The sequence below is a fragment of the Ipomoea nil genome, unplaced genomic scaffold, assembly GCF_001879475.1.
Source record: "Ipomoea nil cultivar Tokyo-kokei standard unplaced genomic scaffold, Asagao_1.1 scaffold2845, whole genome shotgun sequence".
NCBI classification, from domain to species: Eukaryota; Viridiplantae; Streptophyta; class Magnoliopsida; order Solanales; family Convolvulaceae; genus Ipomoea; species Ipomoea nil.
The window spans coordinates 5,264,225-5,276,702 of NW_017619273.1; the positions used below are offsets into that span (position 1 = coordinate 5,264,225).

Here is a 12,478-nt window from a genome sequence, read left to right on the forward strand (position 1 = left end):
TAAAATAGTATAATTAAATTCTAATGTTAAATATTTTATTGCTGTCTAAGTTTTCACATGTAATACTTTTTTTTGTTTTGTTGATAATTTAACAAATGAATTAGAGCAACCATGATTGTTCTAAAACGGTCTAGATCTTAGCCTTCTTGTCATTGGTCACTTTTGACATAGAGTTCACATCTAGACTTATTCAAGAAAGATTTTGACAATTGAAGCATGTGCTCCATTTCAACTAAAAATTACGTCTCTCTCCTCTCGCTCTTTTTTTATCAGGTGGCGCGAAAACTTTTGGTCTGACTCTGATACCAAATTGAAGCATGAGTTCCATCTCAATTAAAACCTTAAGCTGATAGTTGGATTACACATATACTCAACATTGACATTCATTGTTATCTTTCAAAAACAATTCAATTATTTTATATCTTATAATATTTAACACTAGACGATGCTGGATCTAATCCTTCAATTGTCTCCGTCTAACATAAACGATTGTCTCTATTTGACACCTTTTTAAAAATTTGTTTGAAATTCTCCATTACATCTGTCAAATTATTGAAAAGAAGCATGTGTAGAATGTTAGTCAACGTCAAAACAATTTTAATCTATCGAATAGTTAATATTAGGACTCAATTGCACCATTTTATTAATTATATTGTTTAAGGGGATTCAATTCATTTTTTAAAAAAAAAACAAATGTTAGGAACTTCAATTGCACTATATTTACCTGAATTAGAGATGAATTTAACACTTTCTTATAAAGTATTTGATACGTTACGTTATTGATATATAGTGTAAATGGCAGTGGTCTACCTAATTAAAAAGTATAATTAAGGTTTAAAGTGGACAGATTCCTTGTGCGTACTGATATCTAACCATGTCTACTAAATCATTGAGTCACCATGATTTACATTCTCTAAATGTTCAGTCGGCTCGGAGTGTGAGGATCCTTAGAGTTGGGGATTCGAAGAAAAAGTGGACTATGGTTGATTGCACTCTTTTTGCAACCACACTTCTAGTTTGTGCTACTGGCTTCGAGGTTCCCTACCAAAAACATTTGCCAAATAATGGGACTAACTTGCAATCATACTGGAAATAATAGTTTTACTATTGTCACATGCATGCTTTATTTGGTGATTAGCAATCATACTTTTAACCCCAATACAAATAAAATGCGGATGATCACCAAATTCGATTATTAAAAACTCATCTTTTAATTTCTTAATTTTGATAGACTTAAATTTAATTACTCAGTTGTGGTCATGGCTTAATATAATTACTTATTTGTAGTAAAAATTTAGTTCTTAAATTTTTTATGATGTAAAAAATTTCCAATTCATTATTGATGTAAGAGTTTCGATTTGGTACCTCGACTATTAAAATTTCACCACTTTGATCATCGACTTTCAGACATGCTCATCAATTCCATCCCAATTATACAATAATTGTTAACCAAAATGGATGGTCCTAATAATTCAACTATGCAATTGTTAACCAAAATGGATGGTCCTAATTAGGACTATTTTGGTTTGGACAAAGGATTACTTTAGGTAAAAATTGCATAACTATGGATGAAGTTCAGCAAGTTTGGAAGTTGATGGCCAAAACGGTGAAATCATAATAGTCGAAAGACCAAATCGGGCATCAACTCACAATTTTAGGGACCAAATCCCCTGGACTAAGAATTTAAAAACTTGCCTACAAAATGCAAAATTTCTTAGCTCCCAAGGTGCATAGACCCTGGCTTAACAAGAATGAAGGGTTAAATTATGGTGACTCAGTGACCTACCTATTAAGTAGATGGACCCGTGTCTACTAGTAATTAATCACAAGGAGCACACCGCATTAGATGTAACTCCCATACTGTGCCTGTCATGGCTGATATTGTGTCATTACCCACAATCTAGCACTAAGTTTAGATCATGAATAACTATCAATTACAATGGAATAATTAAGTAAAACTGATATTTTTGTATCATACAATGAAGCATAAGTGTAATACAAATAAGTTGACTCTCTAAAAGCAAATGGTAGTGACAGCTAAATGTCAACTACAAAATCTGCAAGTGGCATAGTAAACCCATTTCACAAAACAAAACCTTTGAAGTGATTCTAAAGATCCCAAAGAGAATCATCTATTTGATCTTCATAGTTAGTCTCCTCATACTCACTAGTAGCCAAAACCATGGACTGATCATCTCCCATAACATGAAACCCTGCCGCCATCTCCGACCACATTTCCGACGAATCCAACGGGAAGTCGTTAATGGCTTGGATTTCACTCTCCGACAACCCCACATTCACCGGCGCCGCCGCAGGAACGTTACTAGCACCACTAGAACTCCCTGCCCGCAGCGGCGCAGCATTATCCTCTCGCTGCCCCTCCAATCCCATCGCCCCCTTAAGCAACAGCGCCGCCTCGCGCGCCGCCGCGCGAATGTCGTCGGCGCCGGAGGTCCTCGGCCTGGGGAGCGCCCGGGCCCACTGCGGGAAATTTAGCCGCGCCGACGTGCCCCTTAAATAAAACGCCGCCGTGTCGTACGCCACGGCCGCCATTTCAGCCGTCTCAAAACTCCCTAACCAAATTCTCGTTTTCTTTCCCGTCTCGCGAATCTCCGACACCCATTTCCCCCACTTCCGCTTCCTCACGCCCCGGTACGGTGACGGGACGCCCCCAACAACAACGTTTGTCACATTATAAGTGTTTGGTTCCATATGGTAGTTTATTTATAAATTATATAACACAAATAAATGCTACTTATATTAGTACGTAGTGCTTATTAAGCAAAATGTGGATTATACATGCATATATATAGGGAGAGAGAAGAGATTCAGGTGTAGTAGAATGAATCAAAGTCCTAGGAAGAATGATTATAACGTGTTCAGAATCATTAACTAAGCTTCCTAGTAGTTTCAAAATTATTTAAGGGAAAAAAAAAACATAATTTTAAGATTAATGTTAGTTTTGGAGACCAGGAAGGAATACACCTTTAGCAGTGTTGCGTTACAGTCTTGCAGCAACCATTAAAGAACCAGCACGTCCATCAATTTTTGTTTCACATTCTTTTTAACTTTTTTCTTAAGGGATAATTAACTTCCACCATTTCAACCCATAACTGTAGGATTTCTGACAATAACACTTAAATCTTGCTTCTTATTTCAGAAAATATACTTATTCCCAGTAATATCTTGATAACTGAAAAAAAAAAAAAAAAAAAAAAAAAAAGGAACTAGCTAGTATTGATGACTCATGAATGAATTAAATGGAAGAAGTTTTGGTTAAGTACGTGTTCAAAGTCAATAAGAGACATTTTTACTAAAAATATTATACGTTTCAGGTAAAACGTTCATATACAAAAGCAACCATTAAGGTGGGGTATTTTAGTCATTCAATAAAGAGATTATTTTTTTCCATTTATTTTGGATGGTATTGTATTTAAGTATTGTCAAGCGTACCAAAACTCAACCCCAATATTTAAAACTGTTGTATTTTATTATTATTATTATTATTATTATTATTATTATTATTATTATTATTATTATTATTATTATTATTATTATTAACCCTTTATAAATTGGAAATTGATGTGTATTTATCGTTGATTTATAGTTATTGCATTATATACTCATAATATCACACAAAAACAATAGTATGCCACTTCTCTCCTTATATCATGCATTGTGTTCCTACTGAAACAAATGTTGGATTTATCAAAGTTTACCAACTGTCCTGACAGACTCTCATATTCCTCCAAACACCCCTTCACCACAGTAACCTCTTGTATGATCTGTTTGCTTTTAAAAAACAACAGACTATCATCATCGAAGAACAAATGAGAAACTAGGGGAGTCTCGCGGGCCACTCTACAATCATGAATTTTGCCTCTGCTCTGAGCCTGTTGCAATAATAAAGATAAACTTTCAGCACATATGATAAACAAATAGGGAGATAAAGGGTCACCATGTCTCAAACCCCTAGAAGGAACGACCACTCCAGCTACACCCCCATTAACCAAAATGTTATACTTGACTGAAGTGACACATAACACTATAAGGTTTACCCATTTATCCACAAACCCCAACCCTAACAACATACGTCTGAGAAACTCTCATTCCATCCTATCATACGCATTTGCTATATCTATTTTCAAAGTTGCCCAACCCACTTCCCTAGAAGTCTTCCTACGCAAAAAATGACCTACCTTAGCTGCCACCAAAATATTGTCAGTGATCTCATGCCAGGAAGAAAGGCACTTTGAGATTCGGAGAAAACATTTTTTTAACAAGCCATTCATATGATTCGCAATCATTTTTTCCATAACTATGTAAACCACGTTGCACAAGGAAATTGGTCTAAGATCATAAACCAATTCCGGAACGTTTTTTTTTTTTGGACACTAACACAACATTTGCATCATTTAGATTAGCAGGGAAACACCCCGTTTCGAGGCAATTGAGGACACATCTAGTTACATCAGCACCCACCACTCCCCAAAAATTCTGATAAAATCCTGGATTCATTCCATCTGGCCTAGGAGCCTTATTTGGGAGCATTGCAAAAACAGCTTCCCGAACTTCCTCTGCCCTAAAGGACCGTAGAAGTTCGTCATTCATGTCCCTGGTGATGCGTGGCTGTAAGCTATCAAAGAAAATGTTACCTTGGCAGTCGTTCGACTGAAAAATACCCTTATAATAGTCAAACACCAAAGGACCGAACTCCTTTCCTTTCACCGGCCCAGCCACCCTCCTCATTCCTAAGTTTAATAAGCCAATTTTCCCTCTTTCTATTAGAGGTTGAGAGATGAATATAACGAGTTTCCTCAACCAATGTTGTTTTGCTCTCTGTCACCAATAAGCATATTCTTGTTTTAACAAACGTTGCAACTCATCATTCAACTTATTAAACACCTCCAACTCCCTCACGCCCGTACGACTATGCAGTGATCTCATCTCCCTGCGGATAGCCTCAATATGTTTACCAAAGCGGTGACATCTGTCCCCACCCCATCCAGCCAACCTTGAGCCACACCAAGCCAGTTTCTCATGTAAACCCATATCCCTAGACTCCTCCCACGCCTCCCTCACTACCTCACCACACCCCGCATCCAGTAGCCATGCATTCTCAAACTTAAAACCACTTCTCCCCACCCTCATTTGCGGTTCATAGATATCCAAGAACAACGCAGAATGGTCAGAAGTAAGGGTCAAATACCCTCAAACTATATTGATTTGTGCAATTAGGCCCTTCAACTTCAAAAAGCTTTAATCAAAACATCAAACTTACAAAAAAAAGTATAATTAGCACTATTTTGAAGATTGCCTTCCGGTCAACTACTTTATTATTGGATTTTTCAAGCTGATTTGGCGAGTTGATGTGGCTTCCACATATTTTTTAAAAAATAATATAATATATTATATTATATTATATTATATTTAATTTTTAATTAATAATAATAATCATCATAAATTAAAATTTTTTTTTAAAAAAAAAACCTCCTAAATTTTATTCGTCGTTCGCCATCCTGATTGACCACCGCTCGCTATCACTGCACACGTGGAAGAAGGCCCCAACCTTCTTCTAGGCTGGAAGAAGGAAGTCCATCGTTGTCTTCTTCCAAATTTGGAATATTTCACTCAAGGTGACTTGGTGGTTGACCGTGTTGAAGAGCGGAGGGGACATCTGGTCGAAGAAACACCAACCTTAGTCAACAGTGCTTTGTGGATACTGTGTGGATCTTCCACTATATTTGTGCATAAAATATTAGTATAATCTCCTTGGATGTTTAAGGAGAAGAGTGGAGTATGCTATTGTCGAACCACTATAACAATCTCTACATCTCTACTTTTACTTTTCAACACTTCACATCTTGCAGTTTTTGCTTATCTGCTGATCGAACAGTTAACACACACAGAGCACATTTTTACGTTCAAGTTGTTTCCTTTCCAAAACACGCTACAATCTTTAGCTTTCATTGCCTATCATCTAGCCTTCGAGTTGGTCATATGCTCTTTGCTTAAAATCCATTTTTCAAGTTAAAATTCTTAAAAATATATTCAACCCCCTTCCCCTCTCTAGACTTTTACCTAACTCGGGACCAACATATTCAATGCGTACTAAGTGTTGCAAACACTATCGAGAATAAAGTAAAATGATAATATTTCATCCGTCGCACATGTAAATTGACATCTATTTATAATTTCATGGATAAAAAGTTATAGTAATTATAACGAACTCCTTTTGATGAGGTGGTTAGGGAAATTAATATAGTTCAAACTATGTTTAAGACAGTTACACATCAACCATACCATCAACTACCATAACCAAATTGATTTCTTATCCAACAACAACAACACTCCAAATCCTTCAAAATAATAAACAAGTCATTTTAATTGTCCAATGTGGATACTCCTGAGCTTGGTTATTTGAATAATCCGTATGTGAGTTCCCTTTTCTATCCTAATACACTAAATTGGGATTATAATTTGGTACGAGATCTTTTTTCTCATAGAGATTACCAACTAATTATAAGCTTACCTATCCCTTCTATGTGTGGGGTATAGTATATTCGGTGAAGAGTGCATATTGAGTGGCTAGGGAAATGGGGGAGAGTGTGGCGGGTCTCGAGTGGGCAAGGATGTGGAAATCAAGGATGTGGAAATTAAATATACCTCCGAAAATCAAATGTTTTTTCTGGAATTTGTGTACCATGAGGCTCCTGACTAAGGACGCTTTGCTTGTAAAACATGTTAGTTGTGATCCTGTTTACTCATTGTGTGGGGTAGAAAATGAGAGTGATGTCCATTTGTTCATGTTTGTTGGCGGTTGGTGAACAATGGCTGGACGATGGATTATGTTGATTCAATTCCAGTGTGGGTGGGAGAGATGTGGAATGCTTTGTCTGAGGAGGTGTTGGAAAAATGTTAATTGTTGTGCTGTTACTCGGCCCTCCTCCTAGACTGCCTCGACAGAATGCCGTGTGGAGTACCCCGCTGGTGTCCTTCCTTAAGTTGAATATTGACATCGCCTTGGACCATGAAAATTGTAGAATGGGGTTTGGTTGGATTGTTAGAGACGATGCGAGAATTGTGATGAGTGTGGTTATGTTTTCTATCCCGGGGCTATTCTCGGTGAAGGAAGTGGAGGCGATAGGGGCCCGAGAAGCTTTGAGTTGGATTAAGGATAAGGGATGTCAACGGGTGATCTTGGAAAGTTATGCTCAATGGGCAACAAATGCTATTGAGAAAGACGTGAATAAGTCTCCTTTTGGGACTGTTATACATGAGATAAAGTTGTTTTTGCAGCATCTTCCTTATGTTAAATTTGTATTCGTTCAGCGTAGTGGGAATAGGCATGCTCATGTTCTAACAAGGCAAGCTTTATGTACTTCTGAGGAGGAAAGCGTTGAGTGTTTTGATTTTATCCCTTCTTTTCTCTCAGATTCAGTTTGTAAAGACATTTTGGTTGATTAATATATGGTTTTCTTTGGTTTTCAAAAAAAAAAAAAAAAATCCCACATTACTTTTAAATATTATATTAAGCCTACTAGATTCCTAAACCTAATAAATAAATAAATAGATAAATAAATACATATATATGATAACATTTATTACTTTTCAATAAAAAAAAATTATGTCTTCTTCTTTTACTTCATCAACATAGTCTTCTTCTCCGGTCATCATCAAGTTTTTATCAAGCTTTCCCCTCATTTTGTTTTTGGCTTCCGCAATTATAAATACTTTTTTTCAAATTAATAAAAATAAATTTGTAAAAGTTATCTTGCATTTTGTTTTGGAAATGGGGTGTTACAAGTTAGTATCAGAGCTTAGGTTATGAACTTTTGGGAAGTAGGAAATATAATTGACTAGGAAATTTGAAATTTTGAAACTGCGGTAAGGATGTGTGTCATGACATTGAATGCTTGGTTTCATGCATATCTTATTTGATTGCTAGTACTTTGTAATAAGAAGCATTGAAAAAGAAGAATTGTATATATTTTGATGATTTACAATGAAAGATGATATAGGAATTTATAGGTGAATACATTTGGTTATTCAAGGAAACAGAATAAATTTCAAAGCTGTAAATGAATTGTAATATCTCATCTATTTTTTATCGGGATATGATGAATCAATTGATCCCTGCAATTGCTCATATGATTATTCTTTTTCCTTTTTAACACTCCCCCTCAAGTTGAGTAGTGGGATTCCCGATACTTAATTTGTCCAGACAGTTGTTGAAAATCCTCCCATTAACTGCTTTTGTCAATATATCTGCTAATTGGTCTTCAGATCGAGCAAATGATAACTCTATTATCCCGGCTTCCAGCTTCTCTTTGATGAAGTGTCTATCAACCTCTACATGCTTTGTACGATCATGCTGTACTGGGTTTTCTGAGATTTGGATTGATGCCTCATTATCACACATAATCTTGATAGTTTCAGTTGGGGGGAAACCGATCTCAGTTAGAAGTTTACGTATCCATAATATTTCTGCTATGCCTCGTGCCACTCCTCGGAACTCAGCTTCTGCACTAGATAGAGCAACCACTTTTTGTTTTTTTGCTTCTCCACGTAACCAGATTTCCACCCACCAGGGTAAAATATCCTAATGTTGATCTTCGGTCTCCTTTATCTCCTGCCAGTCTGCATCTGTATACCCTAGGATTTTCATATGCCCGTTTTTTTTTTAAGAGAACTCCATGGCCAGCTGTTCCCTTGAGATATCTAATAATTCTCCACACTGCTTCCATGTGTGTTACTTGGGGTTGATGCATGAATTGACTAACCACACCTACTGCGTATGCTATGTCTGGGCGAGTATGTGAGACATAAATTAGTTTTTCCACTGCGTATGCGTATGCTATATCGGCTCCTTCCACCATTTGAAGCCTATGATTCACCATCATTGGGGTATCCGCAGGTTTGCAATCAATCATTCTTGTTTCGGCTAATAGGTCTAGAACATATTTTTTCTGACAGATAAAGATCCCTTATTTAGATCTTAGTACTTCTATTCCAAGAAAGTACTTAAGTCTTCCCAAGTCCTTCATCTCAAATTCTGTAAACAAATTCTTCTTTAATTCTATCATTTCCTCCTTATCGTTTCCTATAATGATCATGTCATCAACATATATAATCAGACAGGTTACAAGACTACCTCTTCGTTTGAGAAACAGAGTATGATCCATATCTCCTCATTGCTAGAGTAAATCTGCCAAACCAAGCTCGAGGAGACTGCCCATAAAGAGATTTCTTTAACTGGTAAACTTCACCTATCTTGAAATCTCCTACGAATCAAAAGGTGCTTCCATATATACTTCTTCTTTTAATTCTCCATGCAAGAAAGCGTTCTTTACATCAAACTGATGAAGTGGTCATCCTTCATTTGCAGCTATCGAGAAAAGAACCTTGAACGTGTCAATCTTGGCTACTGGGAAGAAAGTCACTGAGTAATCAATCCCATATGTCTGAGTGTAACCTTTAGCTACTAACTGAGCATTATACCTTTCAATAGTCCCATCTGGTTTATGTTTGATTGTAAAAACCCATTGACATCCCACCGGTTTTTTTCTTAACAGAAGTGCATAGTTTTCCCATGTGTCCATCTCCGTTTCCATTGCATCTTTCCAGTTCTTTGATTGCAAGGCTTGTTTCACAGTAGCTGGAGTTTCTTCATAATATAGTGATGAAACAAAAGACATAGCTTCTTCAGACAAGTTTCCTTTGGCTATGTTGGTCACCGGATACTTTGATCCTCGAGTCTCTTTTTCTGGAGAGTACCGTTTAGGTGGAATTCTCCTGTTTGCCCTAGGAGGTAACACATATCGATCTTTCTCGTGTTTCTTCTTGTGGTGGTTCACCCTGCTCTACTATTTCCTCCCGTACTGGTTCAACCTGTTCTATTGTTTTCTCACCAAGGTCATAAGCAATAAATGGATTTCCAGAAGATCTAGTATGTTCAGGGGAGTGAGTATTAGAAGAGTGAGTATCAGAAGAGTAAGTATTACTTACCTCAGGCATCAGGTTGGGAGGAGCATTTTCAATGACACTAACGATTGGTTCCGCAGATTGTGTGGGAGTATCAAGTGACTCATCTTTGGTACTATGATTAATCTCCTCTAGTGATGAAACATATTTCAACCAACTCAGTGTGTCTAAGCATCCCTTCTCCCCCTGACCACTGTGTTGGGAGTTGTAGTTTCAAAAAAGTCACAGTTCATGGTGGTGAACATTTGACGTGTTTTTGGATTATAACATTTGTAACCTTTTTGGTTCACTCCATAACCAATTAATACACGCTTCTCTGCACAAGGGTCAAGTTTGGTTCGATTCGTTTTAGGTATGCGGACAAAAACAGAACAACCAAAGATTCATGGTTGAAGAGTAATAGTAGGGGTAATTTGGTAAATTCTGATAGAGTTTGTAATGGAGTTTTTAGTTTGAGGATGTTGATTGGGAGTCAATTGATAAGGTATGTGGCTGTGGCGATAGCTTTAGGCCAAAAATATTTAGGAACTCGTGACTCAATCAGAAGAGCCCGAGTTATTTCTAAAATTGGTAGAAAATGGGGGGAGGGCTATTTAAAATAATTTAAAACAGCCCCAAAATGTCTTGGGAAGGCAAATATGGCTCTGATACCATAATAAGAAGCATTGAAAAAGAATAATTGTATATATTTTGATGATTTACAATGAAAGATGATACATCAATTTATAGGTGAATACATTTGGCTATTCATGAAAACAGAATAAATTTCAAGGCAGTAAATGAGCTGTAATATCTCATCTATTTTTTAATGTGATATGATGAATCAACTGATCACTGCAATTGCTCATATGATTATTCTTTTTCCTTTTTAGAACTTTGAACTAGTGTTTTATGTTTTGATGACAATATTTGGACTTGGTGATTTTATTTGGATTTAATTGCTACTCGTTTGTTTATGTGCTTGCTTATTTTTTTTTCTAGTGGTGAGAGATGTGTTATTTTGGTAATTAATTCCTAACAGCCTAAGTAAGGACTACGTGAGGGTATACACTATGAAGAATCAAATTTGTGACCATCTTAGTATGAAAATCATATTCTACCTACTCGGTCACCCATTTTAATTTGGAGCGTTTTTATTAAGGGGGTGTTTGGTAAATAGCTGTTAGTTGATTGGGATAATTGGTTTGACTAGTTGATAGCATTAGCTGATTGTAGAAAGATGTTTGGTAAATTAGCTGTTGGCAAAAACTTGTATGAGACTGTCTCACGTGTCTCAATCCGTGTGACGGGTTAGAGATCCGACCCATTAATCAAAGATCTGACCCGTCTCACGGATTGACACCCGTGAGACGGTCTCACACAAGTATTACACTATTACTCATAGCTATTAGCTGATACTCTGATAGCTGATTACATGTAAAATGACTTTTTCAAAAAGCTAATAAAAAAACTACTTTGATAAGCTTTTTGAATTTTAGCGTTTTGGAACAATAAACTGTTACAAAAAATTAATTAATCAAAATTATTTAACTAAGTCAAACAGCTAATAGTGGTCAAACAAGCCAAAATTAATTGATAAGCTAAATATGTTACCAAACAACGCCTTAATACACCAAACTAATCACTTATATTGTGATATTATTTTTTCTTATAATCAATTTACCCTTCTACACCAAAAAAGTAATAATAAAATAATTTAACTCTCCAAAGGTCCCTTGTCTTTACTCTTTGGTGGCAATTTCAAATGTAATCACAAACTATCATTTTTTACATTTAATATCTCGGACTATTATTTTTTGAATACTTTAGTCATTCTCATATTTTTCTTTTGTTATTTTTCCTGTTTCAACCGGTTTAATTGGTTTAGAACTTTACTAAAAACCGGTTGAAAAATATGATTACTAAAAATCAGAGGTTATCTAAGGTCCTAAACCAATTAAACCGATTGAAATTAGAAAATAACAAAAGAAAAATATGAAAATATGAAAATACAAAAATAACCTTACTAAAAATAAGAAAAGTTATGAGAATGACTAAAAGTCTAAAAGTGTCTAAAAAAAATAATAGTTTGGGATGTTAAATAACAAAAGTAATAGTCTGTGACTAAATTAAATTTAAAATTATCACAACAGACAAAAGACCTCTGGTGGAATTAACTCTAATAAATTACTTCTTAAACCTTATTGATCACAATATCAAACTAACATCAGTGGTAGTGTTTGCTGGTCAAATATTACTTTAGTAATCGCCATCAAATATCAAATCCTTGAAATTTATCAACTTTTCAATAAAGTGCTCTTCTCAGCCTCATGATCAACCTAATATATATATTACTACATAGTACAAAACATCCCTTTCTTGACTAAATTATTTTGTATGTTTAAGAATGCAAAGCGCGTTATATCCAGTCTTATGTGGTGCTACAAGGAGTATACAACATATCCTTTTAAAGAATAAACTATAGACTTGTAGTGATGCCAATAATTTTTAGCAT

General features: G+C 35.8%; 2 protein-coding genes across 2 annotated transcripts; one reads left to right on the top strand and one right to left on the bottom strand.

Moving 5' to 3' along the window:
• Positions 1–1,957: 1,957 nt before the first annotated feature.
• LOC109160026 (ethylene-responsive transcription factor ERF021-like) lies at positions 1,958–2,716 on the bottom strand. Its single transcript, XM_019308133.1, has one exon. The coding sequence runs from the start codon at positions 2,710–2,712 to the stop codon at positions 2,110–2,112; it is 603 nt and encodes a 200-aa protein (XP_019163678.1). The 5' UTR covers positions 2,713–2,716; the 3' UTR covers positions 1,958–2,109.
• Positions 2,717–6,915: 4,199 nt separating this feature from the next.
• Positions 6,916–7,467, top strand: LOC109159879. The gene has a single exon (XM_019307988.1). It carries the CDS (start codon positions 6,916–6,918, stop codon positions 7,465–7,467), a length of 552 nt encoding a protein of 183 aa, XP_019163533.1.
• The last annotated feature ends 5,011 nt before the right edge of the window (positions 7,468–12,478 follow it).